The following is a 21,471-nucleotide window of genomic DNA, read 5'->3' as shown; positions in this document are numbered from 1 at the left end:
TAAAAACATATTAAGGGGGCATTCACATACATAAAACTCAATTTTTATGAATATAATATTTAGCACCTTAATTTTAATTTTTATATTTATACCACCTAAACCCATTACATCACATTAAAAATATATAAATTAAAAATTGGGTGAAAAGAATGCAAATACATAAGAAATGGGTGGTATTTATGCAAATATTTCTCTATTAATTCGCGCAAACTATTCTCTTATGGCCGTAAACCTCCTACCTCGCCTCCTCTCTGCCGGTTTCACCCGAAGCCAGTGCCGACTTTCTTCCTCTCTCGTGCCTGTAAACCTCGCGGCACACTCGCTTCTGGAGCTAACTGGGAAGTCAATGGCGGGATCGCAGCGTACAAAGCTCTCCGAAAGCCCGGTATATGTCCCCTTCCCACCTCGTTCCTACCCGACCAACCCTTGTCTTTCTCTTTCTTCCTCCCACACCCCCCCTTCGCGTGCTTCAGCTTCTCTAAATCCCGTAAACAGACCTTCCAACGGGATTTACTCAATCTGGGATAGAAAGCAAAGCGGAGGAGACATGGGATTTAGGTTAAATCTTGCCCAAATGTTGCTCAAATTCGCAACCAAACAACATTTACATATATATCACTTTAATGTTGTAATCATGTCAAATCATATGTACGAAGAGGTGTTCTTAGCTTAGAAGAGTTAATATCACTGGCATTTAAAAAATATTAGCGGTATTTTTATGTGATGTTAAAGATTTGGGTGTTAAATTAGGTGATAGATATGTAAATACATGATAATTGTGTGGTGTGGCTCTGAATTGTCTTTATTTTTAGCTAATTCATTTGCATAGTTTCTTACTAATTATTCTTTGTTTTACCAAGCTTACTTTTATTCTGCCTTGAATGATGGGAAATGTGATATGGAGCTTACTTTATGTTCTATTTGGCTATATATAGGTTGGGGATGATGATGCAGAAAGAAAGATAAAGAAGGACCAAAAGGTTTACTTTCTATAACTATTCATTCTAGTGATTGTCCTGAAATCCAATTGATTTATTTTTTTTTTTAGTTTGAGTATATGAATAGAAATTGCACTATGATTGCCTATTTTAAGAACCAGCTTGTAATTGTGGTTACCTAATGGATGGTACGTACTCATCCCTTTGTGTTGGCCATTGAAACTCTAATTTTAGTTTGCTCTCCATGCTTCAACTTTGAACGGTATGTTATATGGACCTTACTGCCCTAGAATAGTACCATATTCATTAGTTAATGGGGATGGTGGGCTTTTGTTGAGTTTAAGGGCTAGAAATTGTTATTGATTTTTATTTAATATCTAGGGGTGTGTGCTAGAGTTTTTTGTAGAATGATGAGTGTTTAATATGGTATCCTGGCTGAAATTTCAAAATTAATTTAGATTGGGCTAATTTGAGTTTGTTTAAAAATCATTTTTGGAGAATAAATTTTAGTTGGTGGCACTATTTTTGGTTTCCTAGAAGAGTTTAAGGTATTAAAAGTCTGAGATAGAATGTGGTTTGGAAAGAAACTTAGGGGTGATTGCCGTTTTGTGGGATATGACAGCAAGAAAGTCAACGAGTGCTACTTGGGTGAGAACAACAAGAGTGTCATTTAATGGCTGCTTGGCGCGACATGAACTCTAAGGCGGATCAACCATCTATTCCCCAATCAAGCTACAAAGTCAACGAGTGCTACTTGGGTGAGAACAACAAGAGCGTCATTTAATGGCTGCTTGGCGCGACATGAAATCTAAGGAGGATCAACCATCTATTCCCCAATCAAGCTACAAACACATAACTTGAGAAGAAAAAATATTATAGCACTCATAATTTAAGAAACATGAGAAGATTCCTTTAGTCCAACATAAATCTAAACCAAAATAAATCCACAAATTAGTCCAAGCTAACAAATTTATAAATTTCCAAATAACCCTGATGTTAGTGCTAAGTAAAGTAATTGGGGCCCAAGAGGTGTGGTCCAGTCATTGGAAGCTGGATAATTTTGGAACTCTTCGTAAGCGGAATTGGATTCGTTTTGTGTTCATTTGTTATTGTCATGCGGACGAAACATTCCTTGTAGTAGCAAAATGTTGTTCTAATTATTCACTCTGGGTAAGAGAGGCTTCGCCTTGCTATCTATAAACTTCTGGATCTTCATAGTAAGGTGATAATTATGTGCAGTAGCAAAGTATTGTTCAAGTTGTTCACTCTGGGTTAGAGAGGGTTCGACTTGTTGTCTAGAAACTCCTGGATATTCAGGAAATTAGTCATTCTTTAGTATAATCCATATCATATTACATTTTATAAACCTGAGCTTTTCTAGAATTATTTGTCTGTTATGATATTTAGCATTTTACTTAGTAATTTATATCCTCAACTACTCATATGTGATCTGAATCTCTCAGACTCTAACATTTGTATCCATGCTAAACTCAGCAACTAGAAGTATTAGCACTAATTTTAATGGAGTGAGAGGATTTCACCAGTATATAATCTCAAATGGACTGCGAATTGTAGACCGATTGTAGGCAAACTTAACCTACAAAAGAATCAATCCTACCATTTAATTTTTTTTTTTCTCACAAAACACCTGAGAAGATTTCACAAAATGTGATATGTAGCCTTTATATGCTAATGCCTGTGGGTGGATTGCTGAACTAGATTGAAAATTTATGTCAAGTTTACCGCATAAGGTTCTCTATCTGAAGTGAAGACGAATTATTTCGTTAAAGTATAAGCCTGCATTGTATGATGCATCCATGGTCTTGTGATTTTGAACGAAGTATGTCATCTCGGAGAAACGATCTATCACTATCATAACAAAATCCTTACTCTACTGTGTTTGTGGCAAACTCATTATAAAGTCCATTGCTTACATTCAACCAGGTTGCCTCTGAAGTGGAAAGATGAGTGTACTTTTCCCTTGAGTCTTAGCCAAATGATATATCTCATCGTCTTTGTACTATTTGACATGTCTTTTTACATCTCACACCAATCTGGGCCGATAAAATTTCTGTTTCACTAAGAAAAGAGTATAGTGTTTGCAGAAATGTCCCGTCGTCTCTCAATTGTAATGCTCCTATAATATTTCTTCTTTGAGTGAATTCCTTGGATACACAACTTGTTTTGATAAAATAAATTGCTATTTAATATATGGAATTGCTCATTCTGTCCTATCAACGTTTTCAAATCTTTTGTAAATCTTCTTTAGTGGCATATGCATCATCTAAAACTTCAAATCCAATTATCTTCAATTGCATATTTGCATGGTATTAATTAACAAGTGACAATGGCTCGATGCATCATCTGTTTTATTCTGACTTCTTTTTCTTGTGTTGTAGAACAAAATGAAATAAAGATAAGAATTTTTTTAATGAGACATGTTTCTCTTTTAGTTTGTTATATATATTTAGGAATCTCAAGGGTTCGTGATCCGTGTAAAGAGGAACTTGTTTCTAAGCAAGTAATGACCCTCAATGACCGAGAGCTCTTACATTGCATACAAGTCCTTGTCAAAGTTAGAATACTTCATCTTGGCCTCATTCAATTTCTCATTGAAGAAGGCAATGGGATGTCCACTTTGACTCGGAACACCTTCAATTCCCACATTGGATGCATCAAACTCCGCTTCAAATATTTGATTGAAATCTGGAAGTGCTAGAATAGGGGCTTGAGTAACATGTTTCTTCAAACCTTCAAAGTTAGCCTATGCATTATGTGACCACATGAATCTATTTGATTTGAGAAGCTCAGTTAAGGATACTGCGATTGGGTTGAAATTCTAGATAAACTTCCTGTAAAAAGATGTCAATTCAAGAAACTGATATTTTTAATGAAAACATGTTTCAATATTACTTAAACTAATGTTGTTAAACAGTTAATTTGTTTGACATTGCTGCTGAGAATTATAGAAGGAACAAATTTCAAGGGTGTATACTAAGGAATTAGTACCAGATTAGCTCTTATTTTTATCTTTTTAGAGACATCATTTAAAATTATTGAAGTAAATTTCTAAAGGCGCTGCAAATTAAAGCAGAAAAAAGTGAGGAAATGGGATCTTTAAGAAATATTAGTGCACAATTAAATACTCTTAAATAAATCTTAATGTGTGTGAAAATCCAAAACATTAACCTATTGCAGTATTTGATAAATTTGTTGCAATTTAAGATTATGAAAGTTCCATGTGCTCCAAAATTTTAATTTGAAATAGTAATACAAATCGGAAATAAAACTCCATGTATAGAAAAATTCGGTGAAGTGAGAGTTCAGACTGCAATTACATCTGGTTACAATCCATATACTGCTTGGATGGGTTAAGAAAAAAATTAAAGTAGAAACTTATTTATAGGATTAGCTAAGCATGGTACAGAAAAGGATCAGCTAAGCATGGTACAGAAAAAATCTCAATGTGTTGTATTCAAAATAAAAAAAAAAACGAAATAAAAACTTTATTAAAAAAATTCTGGTGAAGAACATCTTCGAATGGAATAATAACCGTAACAGTTAAACTTAGTGCTTATTAAATCAAGGAAATAACATTTGAAAAAGTAGGGTTTTATTTAGACTAATTCATCATATTTATTAATTTGGTGAAAACTTTGTATGTTATTTCTGTGAAATTTAAAGAGGCATTTTAACAGCAGTGTATATTAATTGTTTCAACGAATGCTCTTTTACACCTCAGGCAAAACTTAAAGAAGAAAAGAAGCTCAAGGCTGCACAAAAGGCTGAGGCTGCCAAACTCCAGGTAAAAAGGCTTACACATCTCTTTATTATAAGTTTTTGTATTTATTAATAATTTGAGGAATCAAAATCAATAAACTATGAGAACTATAGAGTTTGACATGTGCACTGTGATGATACTTTGTTTTCGATGGACCAAAGGTAAATGATGGATCAAAGAAAGTTGAAAAGAAAAATCGAAAAAAGGATGTCGAAGATGAGAATCCTGAGGATTTTGCTGAACCTGAAACTCCTGCTGGAGCAAAGAAACTCCTTTCTCGTCAAATTGCAAAGCAGTATAATCCCAGTGTTGTTGAGAAATCGTAATAGTCTTTACCACATTGAAGTTCTATGTGTGTGACCTGCAAATATTAAATTCTAAGATCATGATTATTTTTCTTTCCAGATGGTATGCATGGTGGGAAGCATCAGGTTTCTTCAACGCAGATGCAAAAAGCTCGAAGCCCCCTTTTGTGATAGTGAGTGCCATTATTTGTATTTATCTATTCTGTATTCGATATAATTCTCTATTATTTCTAATTATTGACACATCAATTTTGACATTCTCATTTTTACAACACTGAATGATTTAGTTACTTAACAGTCAAATTCATATTAATGATCTTAGTTACTTAACAGTCACATTCATATAACATAGCCAGCTTAATTTTGCATTGTTCTCCTATGATTTTTTCTCTTTCATTTGAAGTTACGTTCTCAGTATCCGTGTTCTTTCTGTAATGCATTCAAGCTGTTAACCTGTATTATTATTATATAACTTGATCATAGGAGTAAAAGTGATTGACATTTATCAGTTATTTCTTTTGTGCATTATGTATTTGTTCTAATAATAGCTCTCATCTTGTTAAAGTTTAAACTGTTTCTCTAGCTAATTTATGCTGGGAAGGTGAAATATGGCATAATTTAAAGCAAAGGAATACTTGTTATGGACCCGGAGATATAATTTCAATCTTAAAATTGATATTTTATTTGGTTCATTTGAGTGGGTGCTAAGTAATATAACCTTACCTCATCCGTACAGTTATAGAAGTTCAAAAGGTGAGGCTTTGATGCATTTAATTCTTATTTTTTCATGAGGGGGGTGAAGACTGAAAGAAAGAGAAGTTTGCTATCAATACAAAAGATAATACATAGCCATAATTTTTATATATTATTCTAATGTCCATTTTCCTTATGAATTGTATGGCTAGGTTCTGCCACCTCCAAATGTAACCGGCGCTCTTCACATAGGCCATGGCCTTACTGCTTCTATACAGGTGGTTTGTTAACTTATTCTCCACTGTTTATTGCCATCATTATTTTTTGTTATCATTTTTTGAACTTTTTTAAATTACCTCTTTTTACTTCGTGCAGGACATGATTATCCGGTGGAGAAGAATGTCAGGTTGTAATGTTTTGTGGGTACCTGGAATGGACCATGCAGGAATAGCTACCCAGGTTTCCGTTTCCCCTAATTCCGCAAATCTAGTTTTTTGCTTAGTGTTTAGTTTTAGAAATCAACAAATTGCTTGAACCAGCTCTTTTATGTTATTATTTCAGCTCCTCTTTCTGGTTCGTTGTGCTTTGTTTCTCTTTCCAGCATTGGCTTGGTTATGTTTTACATATTGGCTGAACTAATCTATGCTTCACAATACGTAGTTTGAAAACAAGCATGCAAAATTTTACAATATTTTGGCATTTGTTTTTCAATATTGAGAATAGCAACCGTTTTTGTTTGATGAGCATAATCTGAAGCTGCATAAATTTTATATGGATAAATTTGATGGCATATCATAAAATATATATTTTAATGAAAGTTGACGATTTCTGAAATATTTAAAGGCAATTGGTTGAGTGATTATTCCAATGTTTTTATGTTGATATACATGGAAATTAGGATGCATAGAGGGTGTATCTTTTATTTTTAGCATAAGCTGTTGTAGATCATAATACTGTAAGAATATTATTATATTTATTAACATTACTCTTAAAAATGCTTGTTTTGAATTGACGTGTAGGATTACATCCATCATTACTCATTGGAGGCATAGAGTTTAGTTTGAGAGTTGAAAACTTATAAGAGATGCAAGCTGAATGGTTAAAAAGGACGTAGAGCTGATGAGGCATGTACTATTGTTGCTAAGTCTATTTAATAGAGGAATTGCGTAAATCTTCCTCTTACCTATTTTTTTTTATGTGTTTGCATAGATGTGTGATAAGGTACATTAGTCCTGTGTCTTAAGTTAGACTACTGCTTTTTCTGTTATTCTATCTTGCAATTTTTTTTTATATTTTCTTCAAAAAATTTGTAAAGCGGGGCTTTAATAATTCTTGCAGTGCTTGATGAAATGAATGGAAAGTAAAAATTTGTAAAGCGAGCCTGTGATAGTTGGGGTAAAGTTAATGATGATGACGAGGAATGATTGATTGCAGGGGAATAGCAATTGTCTGACCTTTTGATGCAATGAGAAACTTGGGTTTTTTCATGAGGGAGATTAGGTCTTTTTTAATTAGATTTCATCTAATTAAATTTCTAGAGTTTTCATTAAACCTGGGCTCAAGATTTTTTGTGGTTACAAATCCTCGTGCTTAAATATTCCTCTCATTCGCAAGAGAATTTTTTAATTAAGAGACTGCTTAGGCTAATATTTAAAACACAGATTTGGTAATTATATATGAATTTAATAAAATTGTGAATGGTTATGGTATGGAGATATACTTAATTAAGTTTCAATGATTCTTTCATCTTAGTTATACCAGTGGATCTAGTCTCTAATGTTAGGGCATTTGAGCTATCATACCTTGAGAATATGATTTCCAACTATCGTTAATCTTATCTCAGTTATACCAAGCAAATCAGGGTGAAAATGTACGTGTCTTTGACTTCAATTTACTTACTGGCATTAGATTGCTTGTTCCATTTTCATTGGATAGTTCTGAGGCTCACAATATGGCTGCTTACAGTTGGGAGGTTTTAGAGATAACTGAGAAGGGCTCGGAGGACTGACCTGGCCATGATTTGTCCATGTGTTTTATATTAAATCAAATAATCATGTCTATGATTCATGTGTTTTTATTAGTTAGTTTGGCTATGATTTGTTTGATGACTAGGCTTGTTACCATGGGAGTTGGCATTGGCTTAGTTTACGAGGGTTCATGCACTTCTTTGGAAAGCATGAGACTAAATGTGGTTGGATGGGCTTACTATCTTTTATGCTATCCTAATCGATAGGATTAAGGCTTACATTTATAGAAAGACCCACAAGTCAGACTTACAACTTTAAGGTTGAAGAAATTAAAATAATATTTCTTATGACATACCATTGATTATATGAAGATTTATGTCTTGAAGAAAGTTCATCGATAGAACTTACATCCTTGAGAGCATGGAAAGCCCAATAATAATACTTGATTTGAACAGTTTTTTGAACTTTAATAGGAGTACTAAGACTTGCATGTATTTTGAGGGGCAATTGATGTATTCCATTTATATATGTAAGATTTATAGGAATGGTCTTTTGGTCTTGTCTTGTAGACAGTGCTCCTGATTAACGATGCACACTAAGACCTTTATGTCAACTTTGAATCAATAAGATCATATTTGGGTTCTTAGTTCATTTTCTTGTTCGACTGATGTGTATAAAATATGTGTTGTATGGTGTCTTTACTGCATTATTTATGTTATTTTTATGCTTTTTGTGGGTTTATTTGGTCTGTATGTACAGTATACAGAAAAACTAGATCATTTTGGTATATAATAGGCTAAGTCAGTAGGTAAGCACACTGACACCTATGGAAAACGCCTCAATGTCGGATGCTGCTCCTTTACGTACAAAATCTATAGAAGATGGCATCCTAGCTTCAGCTTCCATTCACCCAACGCCACAACACCGCAACACTCGGCGCTTCAACACTAGAAGGTACAATTTCAGCTATAATACAGAGAAAATGACATCTTAATGTCATGAACCAAGCGTCCTTGCACTCAATGCCAGCGTCACCATGCTACAGTCGAATCCTTAGATTGACGATTTTGAGTCTCGAAGCCAGCGCCACAGACCGACGCTCTAGGGCCACCACATCAGAGTTGCCGCACACCCCACGAGCTTGGGGTGGTTTTGATAATTTTTTGATGGTTCAATCAGTAGAGAAGATAAAAAGAGCGAAATTTCTTCGATGAGGGGACTCTTCTTTGACTTCTCTCGGGACTTCTACACGGCAGAGGAGGATAGCACTTAAGTAGGAACTATTTTCTTCATATTGGGAGAAGGGAGGATCCATGTGCAAGATAAATGTGAGTGAATTTAATGTGTAAAGGAGAGCATTGATAGAAATTCAAAGGGGAAAGCGGATTGTAGAAGAAGATTGGCTTGGAGCAAGAAGAAATTTTATCTGGGTGTATTCTTCTTTTACTAATTTATGTAAAGTTTGCTTTTTTTTTTAATGAAATTGTATGTGTTTTCCATATCAATGTGTTGGAACAAGTTTTTCTTTTCCTTGGTTGGTATTGTGAAGTCGTCGTGTTTCTCATGTGATTTTCTTTAAGCATTTGAAAGATAATTTAATTTGTTAACCTTTAAGGCTTCATTTACTTTTTTGCTAGTCACTAGAAAATTTAAAATAACTTGTGATCAAGGAATATTGACTGTAGACTAAAAGAAAAAGTAGGTTAAGGGGATTTAAAATAACATATTTTCTTAGTGACATAGGAATAGTCATTAGGAGATTGCAATCACATATGATAATGAAGAATCCTGAAGAACTTTGCAGGGTTAAGGGGACTTAATCATAATATAAGACTCCAACGCTTCTTATGTTTGGGAATAGAGTAAGGAGTATTTGTCCCTAAGTGTCAACTACAATGGAACATAAGTTGGTGGAATAAGAATTGAAACTTCTCAAGTTTCAATTCAAGGAAGACTTTTAATATTTAGTAAAAAAACCCAAAAATCAGTAGAATTTGTTTTCACAATTTAAAATTTTTACAGAATCTTTAAAAAACTTTCATCATTTCAAACTAAACATAGGATTCATAAACTAATTATTACTCCATTTGAGAATTAACTCGTTTCTGGTGGGATCGATTTACGGACTCATAATCTGTATACTGTTTGATTGACACATACTTTTGTGATTAATATGTGTGCTTCATTGTACACAACACCACACACACTATATATATATATATATATATATATATATATATATATATTATTCTAAAGAGTTTCATGATCATTTAGCTTATCTAGAGATAGGGCTGTCAAAAAAACTCATTGTTCGCAAACAACTCGTGTTCGGCTTGTTCGTTAAGTAAATCGGCCGAACACAAACAAGTTTTTAAAGTGCGAATTATAAACGAGCCGAACACGAATAGTTCTTTGTTCGCTTGAGTTCGGCTCGTTTTAGCTCGAAATAGTATTACATATATTATTTTTATAATAATATATTATATATATTTATATCTAAGTTTAAATTTTAACATCTCATGTGGTAATGTGGTTAGTCTCTTATTTTGTATATATTTGGTCAATGTTCGAATCTCACACTTTACATTTATTTTTTTCAATTTAATTTTAACGAGTCAAACACGAACACACTGTTCACGAGTCGATTTCAAACACGAGCTATTTCGAACGAGCCGAACACGAGCCAAGCCTGAGATCGCTCAAGCTTGGCTTGTTTACAGCCCTACCTAGAGACATACTAAGATCGTTGGAATATGTTTGAGTTCTTTCAGGAACCCTAAGAGCCTAGCATGCTTTTTGTTGCAATAATGTGAACATTTTTGCCCATGATTTATTTATAATAATACAAGAATATGATGGTGCTTTTTTTATTATTTAAACTTATTTTTGATGAAAGGTGCCTCAACACTCTTCTTGATGCTTTGTTACACCTTTTCAACATATCCACATATCTTTTAATGCAATATTTGAGTTGCAATTCATCATATGCCACTTGATATATTTTAGCATCACTATCAATGTATTAATGTATAATTGACATTTACACTTTGCTCATATATGTCTCCCTTGTTTGCGCTCCTTCATGATGCCATAACTAAAATGCGTTAGGCTGCACACAAGTTTGTCATGTTTAATATTTCAAATATGATGCCTACTGATTTTTAATGTAGACATTTTTTAATTTATATAAGTTTTATTTCAAATTTTTTTCCTCTTTTCGACATCCTAGATATCACATCTCGACACATTCTATTGTCAAGCTCTTCTTCTCGCCAACAATTTCAACAATGATAATGCTCCATCAATCTTTAATTAGAAGTTGTGTTGGCATTGTTGAAGCCATGCGACAATCATACCTACAATTGACAATAAGGAATGCGGCTTAAACGCCTTTTTAAGCCATGAAGAAGAGAATGGAATTTGTTGCAATTTGATGATGGGCTATTGTTGGTGATCTATATAATTTTTTATATCTTCCCTACTCTTCCTTGAATTTGATTTATGGATGTATTTCCATAAGCATGCTTATCTAGAGCTGTGTTGTATTTTTAGGGCAATTTGCAGAGAGAATATGTACACAGAGGAGCCTTAAAATGCATTTTAGAGAGGGAATCAAATGGATATTATTTGGGATATGTGAAATACTACAGTAGGAAGATATGTTGTTGGTTTGGAGAGGAGCTTTTGTTTTTTGTGAAATACTAAAAGAGCAGCCTTTATAGCCCTTTTTTATTCATCTGATGTATTTTTGTTTTTCTGCTTCTTTTATTGTGGTGATGCATTCATGTGTATACATGTAGTCTTAACTTTAAGAGCGTTAACTTGAAATATTTCTTTAGAAACATTTCTATTACTAACTATTGCTTTTTTCAGGTAATTGTTGAAAAAAAACTCATGAGGGAGAGTAAATTGACTCGGCATGACTTAGGACGTGAGAAGTTTGTGTCCGAAGTAAGTTTTTATCTGTTGGATTAATTTGATTAAGTCTGTCAAATGGTTAAGCATCGCTTCTGTTTTCAAGCTTGATTGTATTTTATTACTTCTGTTAATATTGGTTAAATGACATTGTTCTTTGCCTTTTGTGTAATTTTTATTGTTTCTGCTTTTATAAGTCTTTCATAATGTTGTTTCTTTCAGGTTTGGAAATGGAAAAGTGAATATGGAGGTACCATACTGAATCAAGAGTCGTCTTGGTGCTTCTCTCGACTGGTCCCGTGAGGTTAAATTTTCTCATGTTCTAATATTTGTATCTCTTGTATTTCATTTCCAAGTTTCCTATATAATCTTCTTATGTAATTGTTGTGGTTATTAGTGTTTTACAATGGATGAGAAGAGATCAAGGGCAGTCACTGAAGCTTTTGTCAGGCTTTACAGGGAAGGTCTTATTTATAGGTCAGCCTAATTCTATAATGCCTTAACAGTTTTCATACCGGGTGAAATGTTTTGTGGGGGCATTTACATACATAGCACACAATTATTATGTATTTACATATCTCACATCTGAACTTTCATATTTACACACATAGCACTCAAATCTTTAATATCATATAAAAAATAGCACTATTTCATTTTTTAAAAATGAAATACACCTTTTTATATAAAGGTTTAAAGCACCAAAGTGCTATATGTGTAAATGTAATAGTTTTGATTTGAGATATGTAAATACATAAGAATTTTATGCTAGGTATGTAAATTTCTTTATTTTGTTTCGTTGGTTGCGCCGGTTTTTCTACCATGAATATACTTTGTAGCATACAATCAAATAAATTTCTTTCAAGTGGTTTCACAGCAGTGCCAACCTTTTTATCTTTGTGAATTTTGTGTCCATATTGTTTCTCCCGTTATCATTCTTTTAACTATTTTGTGTGCTAACACTTCTAAAGCTTTTTTAAAGATGTCATACTTAACTACCATTCTTGGCTCGATTTTCCAGAGATTATCGCCTTGTGAATTGGGACTGTACATTGCGAACTGCAATATCTGATATTGAGGTACTTAAAAATTCTAATTTTTCTCCCCTCATCACGCCATTATTCCTCCTATATTTATTTGGGCTGTAATTACATATTTATTGAGAGCTATTGGTTAAAACTATTTCCTCCAGGTTGACCACAAGGAAATTAAGGAGGAGACATTCCTTAAGGTTCCTGGCTTTGACTTTCCCATTCAGTTTGGGGTGTTAACTTCTTTCGCTTATCTTCTCGAGGGAGGCTTGGGCGAGATAGTTGTTGCCACGACCAGGATCGAAACTATGCTTGGCGATACTGCTATTGCAGTTCATTCTGAAGACGAGAGATATAAACATTTGCACAGAAAGTTTGCCGTTCATCCATTTAACGGGAGAAAGATTCCCATAGTTTGTGATGATATTCTGGTTGATCCGAATTTTGGGACTGGGGCCGTGAAGGTATGGGTGCATGATTTTATATAGAGCAATAAAGCTTCAGCATTAAAATTTCATTGGGGCATTTACATACATACCACACAATTCTTGTTTATTTACATATCTAAGACCTAAACTTTGATATTTAGGTGTTAGTTATGTACATACATTAGAATTGTGAGGTATGTAAATAGATTTTCCATTTTTTTTTCGTTCCAATTTGATTCACCATTCTTTCTCAACTGTGAGTAAAATTTATCTGTCTTCTATGAATTTCAGATTACTCCAGCTCATGATGCTAATGATTTTGAAGTGGGAAAGCGCCATAATCTTGAGTTTATCAATATATTCACTGATGATGGGAGAATTAACATCAATGGTGGAGCTGAATTTGAAGGGATGACAAGATTTAAAGCCCGGATTGCTTTGATTGATGCTTTGAAGGAAAAGGTATTAATTTTTTGGAGTTTATAACCATACAGGGCTGCAAGAAGCTTGTTTCTAAACAAAGTATCTCACAAAACAATTTTGGGTTGAATTTCTGTGCAAGGGCAGGGCTACTTTTTATAAATTAAGTTTTATCATGAGACCTGTAGAATTTATACAAGGAAGATTTACGCGCATACCCCTCAATCCTATGTATTTACATATCTAGCACCTAAACTACAATTTTTCACACATACCATCTAACCTATGCATGAAGGATTAGGGTGTTATAAATGTAGAAGGTAAAGTTTAGATGTTAGATGTGTGAATACATAAGAATCCGGTGGTATGCATGTAAAAGCCCCTTTATATACTTCCTTTCCTGAAACTGCTTGATTTGTAGAGAGACTTAACATGCTCTTTCAGCATTTATTTTATACTTTTAGTATAATGATACGATTTGCTGTCATGTTATGTAAAAAAAATTGCCTTTTTATGTAGCATTTTTTTTGGAGGTGCTTAATGCGCACTTGTAAGCATTGGAAGCTTAAAACTCGCTAATAAGCCAAAGCATCAATGATTTGCCAATGATTAATATTTTTCCAGAGAAGATCGTGAAAATAAGCTAACATGGGGTTTATATTGTGCAATATATCGGAGAAGAATAGCTTACTCTGTTGAGGCCTCATTCTGTATGAATTCTTGGTCTTTTTTTGTGGTAGCCCAGCACAATCTGTATTGCTATTCATTTTGATTATGATTTTGTTTATTTATTTGTTTTTTGACAAGAATCATTCCTTCAATCAGGGACTTTATAGAGGAGCACAGAAGAATGAGATGAGCCTCGGTATTTGTTCCAGAAGTAATGATATTGTAGAGCCTATGATAAAGCCCCAATGGTTTGTTGATTGCAATAGTATGGCAAAAGCTGCCCTTGATGCTGTTATTGACAAAGAGAACAAAAAGATTGAGATCATTCCAGAGCAATATGAACAAGATTGGAAGAGGTTCATTTATATATGACCCAATTATGATAGGGGCATTTACCTACATTCCACCTAATTCTTATGTATTTATATATCTAACACTTTTTTTTTTTTAATACCACCCAAAGTTTTCACATCACATAAAAAACCACTACATTAACTTCTATAAAGTAAAATATAACTTTTCATGCATTGATAAGGTGACATATATGTAAAATTTAAAGTTTAGATTTTAGATATGTAAATACATAAAGAATTGAGTGCTCTGCATGGGAATCTCCCTTTTAGATAATGATAATCTAGTTTGCCTGCTTTATTAATCGTAACTTTAATTTCTTTTTCTTGTAGATGGCTAGAAAATATACGAGATTGGTGCATTTCACGACAACTATGGTGGGGTCACCGCATCCCTGCCTGGTATGTGACCCTAGAAGACGACGAACTCCAAGAATTTGGCACATATAATGACCATTGGGTGGTTGGAAGAGATGAAAAAGAAGCCAATCTCGAGGCGAAGAGGATATTTGTGGGGAAGAAATTTAAGATTGCTCGGGATCCCGATGTACTGGACACGTGGTTCTCATCTGGACTTTTTCCGTTAAGTGTGCTCGGTTGGCCGGAAGATACAGATGATTTTAGAGCCTTTTATCCGACTTCTGTTCTCGAAACGGGCCACGACATTCTGTTTTTCTGGGTGGCTCGGATGGTGATGCTAGGCATGAAACTTGGCGGCGATGTTCCCTTCAAAAAGGTAACACGGATGAAGTTTTTATCATGTTGAAACTGAAATTGGTGACCTTTTGGAAGTGATAATCAAAGATTCAGCGTAGGAATGTTACATAATTTGCATATTTGTGGTGCTTGTAAGATTCATGAATTAAATGATGAATTATGTTTGCATCTTGTTCCAAGACGTATGATTTGACATTAAATATATTGCAAATCATTAAATTAGTGCATGATGTGTCCCATCAAAATTCATATGTTCCATCTCCTGATTGATTTACATGAAAAAAAAGGGAAATTTACATACATACCACACAATTCTTACCACACAATTCTTATATATTCAATTCTTATATATTTATATTTTTTCACACCTATACTTTCATATTTACATACATAGCGCTTTGGTGCTTTAAACTTATGCATGAAAAGACGCATTTCACTTTTAGAAATTATTAATAGTGTTATTTTTGATGTGATGTTAAATAATTTAATTCTAGGTGTGTAAATACGAAAGTATAGGTGCGAGATATGTAAATACATAAGAATTGTGTGATATGTATGTAATGCTCCTTGAAAAATTGAGATTTCAAAGTGTTCTTGTAATTTTTAACATTGAACCGTGTCTTATCACCTTACTCTTTTTTTCATACTTCAATTGAAATTCATTGGGTCTGCTTTAGAATTATATCATCCATGGTAAGGGCTTTGAAACTAGCCATTTTTTTGCTAAAAAGAAAGAGTTTTTGTACGGTTTACCTGTAATAAATTGAACGCTTTTGATTTTCTCGTAGGTCTACTTGCATCCAATGATACGTGACGCTCATGGGCGCAAAATGTCGAAGTCCTTGGGCAATGTTATCGATCCGCTTGAAGTGATAAATGGAATATCACTCGAAGGCCTTCACAAACGTTTGGAAGAGGGTAACTTAGACCCGAATGAACTAACCATTGCAAAACAAGGACAGGTGAAGGACTTTCCAAATGGAATTGCCGAATGTGGTGCCGATGCTCTTCGGTTCGCTCTCATATCCTACACTGCACAGGTTCATTCCAGCCCTCTAATATCTTTTTCTCTTCATTCATTTATTTTCTATGTTTTACATAAATACCTGATACCACTCAATTCCTATGTATTTACATATCTAACACCTACACTTCAATTATTACGTAGATACCACCTTATCTTTGCATGAAAAGGTGTGTTTCAATCTTTAGAAATTAAAATGCTCGTATTTTTTATTTGACATGAAAGATTTGGGTGGTATAAATGTAAAAAAGCAAAATTTAGGTGTTGGATATGTAAATTCATAAGAATTGAGTGGCATGCATGTGATGCTTTTTTCTTTTTATTATGTGAAAGTCTAACAAATAATAGCTTCGCAGTCTGACAAGATAAATCTCGATGTTCTTCGAGTCGTCGGATACCGACAGTGGTGTAATAAGCTATGGAACGCTATAAGGTTCGCTCTAAGCAAATTGGGGGACAACTATTCTCCTTCGTCAAATATTGTGGTAGATACAATGCCATCAATCTGTAAATGGATTCTTTCTGTTTTGAATAAAGCTGTAGATAAGACTGTTTCTTCTCTTGAATCATACAAATTTTCGGAGGCATCTACTGCTGTATATTCATGGTGGCAATTCCAGCTTTGTGATGTATTTATTGAAGCTATAAAGCCTTATTTTTTCTCTGAAAATGCTTACATATCTGAGAGGAAAGCCTCTAGAGATACTTTATGGATATGTTTGGACTCCGGCTTGAGGCTGCTCCATCCATTTATGCCTTTTGTTACGGAGGAACTATGGCAGAGACTTCCCCAAGCTCGAGAAATCCATCAGAAGGAATCGATAATGATATCGGATTATCCGTCGGTGGTGGAGGTATTTCATGGTGATTTTTTTTTTCTGGGAAAATTTACATACATACCACTCAATTCGTTATGTATTTACATATCTAACACCTAAACTTCAATTTTCTTGAAATGCAAACTTCAATTTTCACATATATGCCACCTTACCTATGCATGAAAAAGGTGCATTTCACTATTTTAAACTTAAATTGGTGGTATTTTTTATATGATATGAAAGTTTTGGTTGGTATAAATATTAAAAGTGAAGTTTAGGTGTTAGATGTGTAAATATGTAGGAATTTGGTGGTATATATGTAAAAGCACTTTAATTTATGTAGCATTATCAAGTGTTTTTGTGACATTCAACTATTATGGATCTGACAGTCATGGACTAGTGAACAAATTGAAAGCCATATGGATATTGTTCTTAGTACGGTGAGAAAGATAAGGTCACTACGATTGCCGACGGACAAAAATGAAAGGTAACTATGTATGACAATCTCAATCCTATGATTTAATATCTTAGCATCCTAACATTTTTACTTTAATTCATGATTAATTTCTTATTTACATACTCCAGACGCGCAGCTTTTGCACTTTGCAGAGGAGATGATATTGCTTCAATTATTAAAAATTATGAATCAGAGATCCTCACCCTCGCTTCGCTGTCATCTTTGAAGGTATTTTAAATGGATAATAAAGTTTCCATAGTGGTTGTTGATGATTAACAATGGCGGATATTAAATATTTTTTTCTTTTTCCATTTGATTGAATGTTTATAAAGTGCTGTTTGGATGTTTATTCAGTCGTTGTTTCAATATTTTCTTTTTTTTTAAATTAAACTCACGCACATACTTGCATTTGATTCCAAAATGTCTAACTTTTAGGAAGATTTACATTCATAAAACTTAAATTTCCATGTATTTATCAATCTAACACCTATACTTCAATTTTTATATAGATGTCACTTTTACTATGCATGAAAGGTGTATGTCACTTTTAAAATGATATGAAAGATTTGGGTGCTATAAATGTAAAATGTAAAGTTTAAGTTTTAGATATGGAAATATATAGGAATTGGGTAATATGTATGTAAACGCCCCTAACTTTTAAGATTTTTACCAACTAATTGTGTCTACGTCCCCCGCATCGCTTTTATTACTTCAAATTAATTTGGAAAAGAGTTGAAAGAAGTATCTAATTTTGATTTTATCTTGTAGGTACTATGTGAGAATGACTTGCCTCCACCTGGCTGTGCAGTTGATGTGGTAAATGAAAATCTCTCCGTCTATCTGGAGCTCCAAGGGATACTTGATCCTGAAGCTGAACGCCAAAAGCTTAGAAAAAAAAGAGAGGAAATACAAAAGTGAGTTTCGCCAACCTAATCTAAGAATATTTTGATATTTTTGCCTTATTTTTTGAAAACTTGGTGGTTAAATTTAGGGAAATTTACATGCATACCACACAATTCTTATGTATTTACATATCTAGAACCTAAATTTCTATATTTACATGAATAACACTTTGATGTGATGAATCTATGCAAGAAAATTTTTGTTTCAGTTTTTAAAAGTAGATATAGTATTTTTTATGTGATATTAATGTTTTGAGTGCTATTTATTTAAATATGAAAGTTTGGGTGTTAGATATGTAAATACATCAAGAATTGTTTGGTATGTATGTAAATGCCCCTTAAATTTGACAATCGCGCCTAACTTCGACCCCTTATTGTACTATAATTGATTGCATAGATGGGGATGAAAGGGCTAAACTCGAATTGCCGAGCAAAGCTTTATATTATTTATATTTGCGGAAACTTTTAAGGGAAATTTTTCTATATTATGCATATAGCTACATGGACTTTTCTTGCTTAAATGGTATCTTTGGGTAATATTTTCATAAACATGCACTATTTTTTGAATTACAACTTGGAGATTTGGGGTGGGCTATGGGTAGGAATGGGGGCATGGAATAATATTGTATGGAAATGGCCATTAGAAGCTATACAATATAAACCAAAAAACTGATCTGTTAGTTTTTGTATAATTTGAATAATCCATAACTAAAAATTAATGCTGTAAATTAGCCTAATTTTGACTGGCTTAACTGTTGTTTGGCTCGTTTTTTAAATAAACTTGCAAACTATTTAACACTCAAGGTTTTTTATTTATACTTGTAACACTTTGGTATCAGAAACTTATGCATGAAAAGATATATTTCACTTTTGAAAAAGATCGTGTTGGTGGTATTTTTGGTGTGATATTAAAGATTTGAGTGAGATGCATGTAAATATGAATATTTAGGGGTTAGATATGTAAATATATAATAAATGTATCGTATGTATGTAAATGCCCCAGTTTTACTGTGTTTGACTTGTTTTTTGTCAGATTGAGCAAGAGTTATTGGCAAATATGTAGTTCATTTGAAAGTCTCATAAATTATAGAAATATGCATGTCATCGTACTTACGTGTATTTATCCATACAAATATACGTGTATGAATATGATCGTAGATCATTTATATATCTATCTGCACACAAAAATAATTATATATATATATATATATTCTTTAAATATAAAAAATGGAGGGCTTGTGTACCCTCAAGCCCCACTCATTGATAATGTAAGGTCCCTCCCATAATGAACCAAATTTACAAAGAGCAAATTGTCGATATGCGGTGTTTGTTTTCCTTAGTATTAGACATCTAACACGAAATGCCTTCAATCCCGATATTGGAATTATAGTATTTTGTCATTCTTTTCATAACCTTCCTCTTTTCGACGCTTAGACCTTAAGTTCCTCCAATATGTGGACAATCATTTCCTTCGCTTCTTGGCTCTTCATTAACCATTCTCCTAACTCCAATTTTTCAAAGTTCGACGCAACTAGTACTCTCTAACCGTGTAATTCATTGAATATTCAACTAGGAGAAGAACCTCGATCACATGTTATAATACAAAGGGACATTGGCTGGTCACTGAGGATGTTGTGGTCCTTAGGGCCCATAGGATGGATAGCACATCTCAATCCACTCGTCTTTAGTGCCTTCCACTTTCTAAATTAAAATATGACAATAGAACGCAATTAAGAAAAAAAGGATTCATGTAGCCGACCCCCCACTTAGTGAGATAAAAGGCTTGTTGTTGTTGTTGTTGATGCTGCTGCATATTAGTTTATGATTGATTTATTTCTGTTAAATTGTTTGCAGGCTGCACACAAATCTGGAACAGGTGATGAGTTCTACAGGTTACAAGAAAGCTCCTCAAAGTGTCCAAGATGATAATATGAGGAGATTAAATGCACTTTTGGAAGAGCTTAAGATTATTGCTGCCGCTGAAAAGGATATTGATGAAATGATAATTTCTGATAAATGACTTATATCAGATCTCTCATTTTTCAGCAGGTAATAGTTTCTTTGTGTTTTTATCATTCAAAATTTTGTTATAATTTAAAATTTGAAGGCAGTGGGGAGAGATTTGAAGTCTTTTTAAAGATAACCCATTAAAGTTTTGTTGTAACATTTTATTATAAATGTTTTTAAATTATATGGAATAAATTCCATTGGCTTGCACATTTTTTCTTTAACTAAACTATAGCTGCAAAATAGTAATAATATATATATAGATGGCATAATTATTCGGGTTTATAAATTTTGATAAAGTGTTCACTCGACATAATGGTTGAGGGTGTTGTTTATCATTTTTAGATTAAGGATTTAGATCAAGTTTATTTTTCTCAAGAAAATAAAAATATGGATGTTAGCTTCATTGAATTTATTTTAGGATTGAGGCAATATATTGATAATCAATTAAATTTTATATTGCATTTAGTCCATAAGTAATTTCAATGGGTATGAAATATAATTAAAATGGTTGTTACCGCCATTGAAAAGTTGTCGTACACTCAATACTGTTTATATTTTTTTAGAGAAAAAATGAAGGCTACATTTAGTTTATATAAGTGGTATGAAATATAATTAAAATGGTTGTCACGTGACTAAGATATTACTCAAAAGTATCCATGGGCTAGTAGTTTTCATGCTCGAGGGACTCACTATTAAATCCTTTGAGAAGCTACTCAATAAAGCCAGCAATCTTCAAGAAGAAGTCAAAAGTAAAACATGACTGTCATACCTGGTGGTGGATAAAGGAAATCATATTTTTTGTTGCTAGTAGCAAACTTGAAAACATGGTTGTCGTGTGTGCTACCTTCCCATCCAGCCATCACATAGGTGAAACACATATTGAAATCACAAACAACCATTACATTTTGTGTTGGGGATCCGCACCGTCCAATGTATGTAATTTTCTGTGCAAGAAAGACGTGCGTCGACATGTGTTCCGTCAATAGCTCCGATGCAATCCTGTGATGGACGAATTTATCAATAAGAAAATCATGTGTAAAATTGTAGTA

The 21,471-nt window shown here is 33.4% G+C and overlaps 1 protein-coding gene across 1 annotated transcript; it reads left to right on the top strand.

The window, feature by feature from the left end:
- The first annotated feature begins 227 nt into the window (after window positions 1-227).
- On the top strand, window positions 228-20,614 carry LOC110019982 (valine--tRNA ligase, mitochondrial 1-like). The gene is given in 22 exon segments (XM_020717903.1): window positions 228-385; window positions 936-980; window positions 4,681-4,743; window positions 4,881-5,041; window positions 5,125-5,197; window positions 5,930-5,995; window positions 6,093-6,176; window positions 11,558-11,635; window positions 11,822-11,865; window positions 11,867-11,903; window positions 11,997-12,076; window positions 12,618-12,675; window positions 12,789-13,091; window positions 13,347-13,517; window positions 14,301-14,500; window positions 14,828-15,230; window positions 16,000-16,251; window positions 16,592-17,089; window positions 17,443-17,540; window positions 17,639-17,738; window positions 18,279-18,424; window positions 20,267-20,614. Coding segments are annotated over 22 exon segments (3,165 nt in total). The 5' UTR covers window positions 228-346; the 3' UTR covers window positions 20,433-20,614.
- The last annotated feature ends 857 nt before the right edge of the window (window positions 20,615-21,471 follow it).

Source organism: Phalaenopsis equestris, unplaced genomic scaffold, assembly GCF_001263595.1.
Source record: "Phalaenopsis equestris unplaced genomic scaffold, ASM126359v1 Scaffold000090, whole genome shotgun sequence".
Classification (NCBI taxonomy): domain Eukaryota; kingdom Viridiplantae; phylum Streptophyta; class Magnoliopsida; order Asparagales; family Orchidaceae; genus Phalaenopsis; species Phalaenopsis equestris.
The sequence above is the reverse complement of the archived record's forward strand: the minus strand, read 5'-3'. Positions and strand labels throughout refer to the sequence as shown.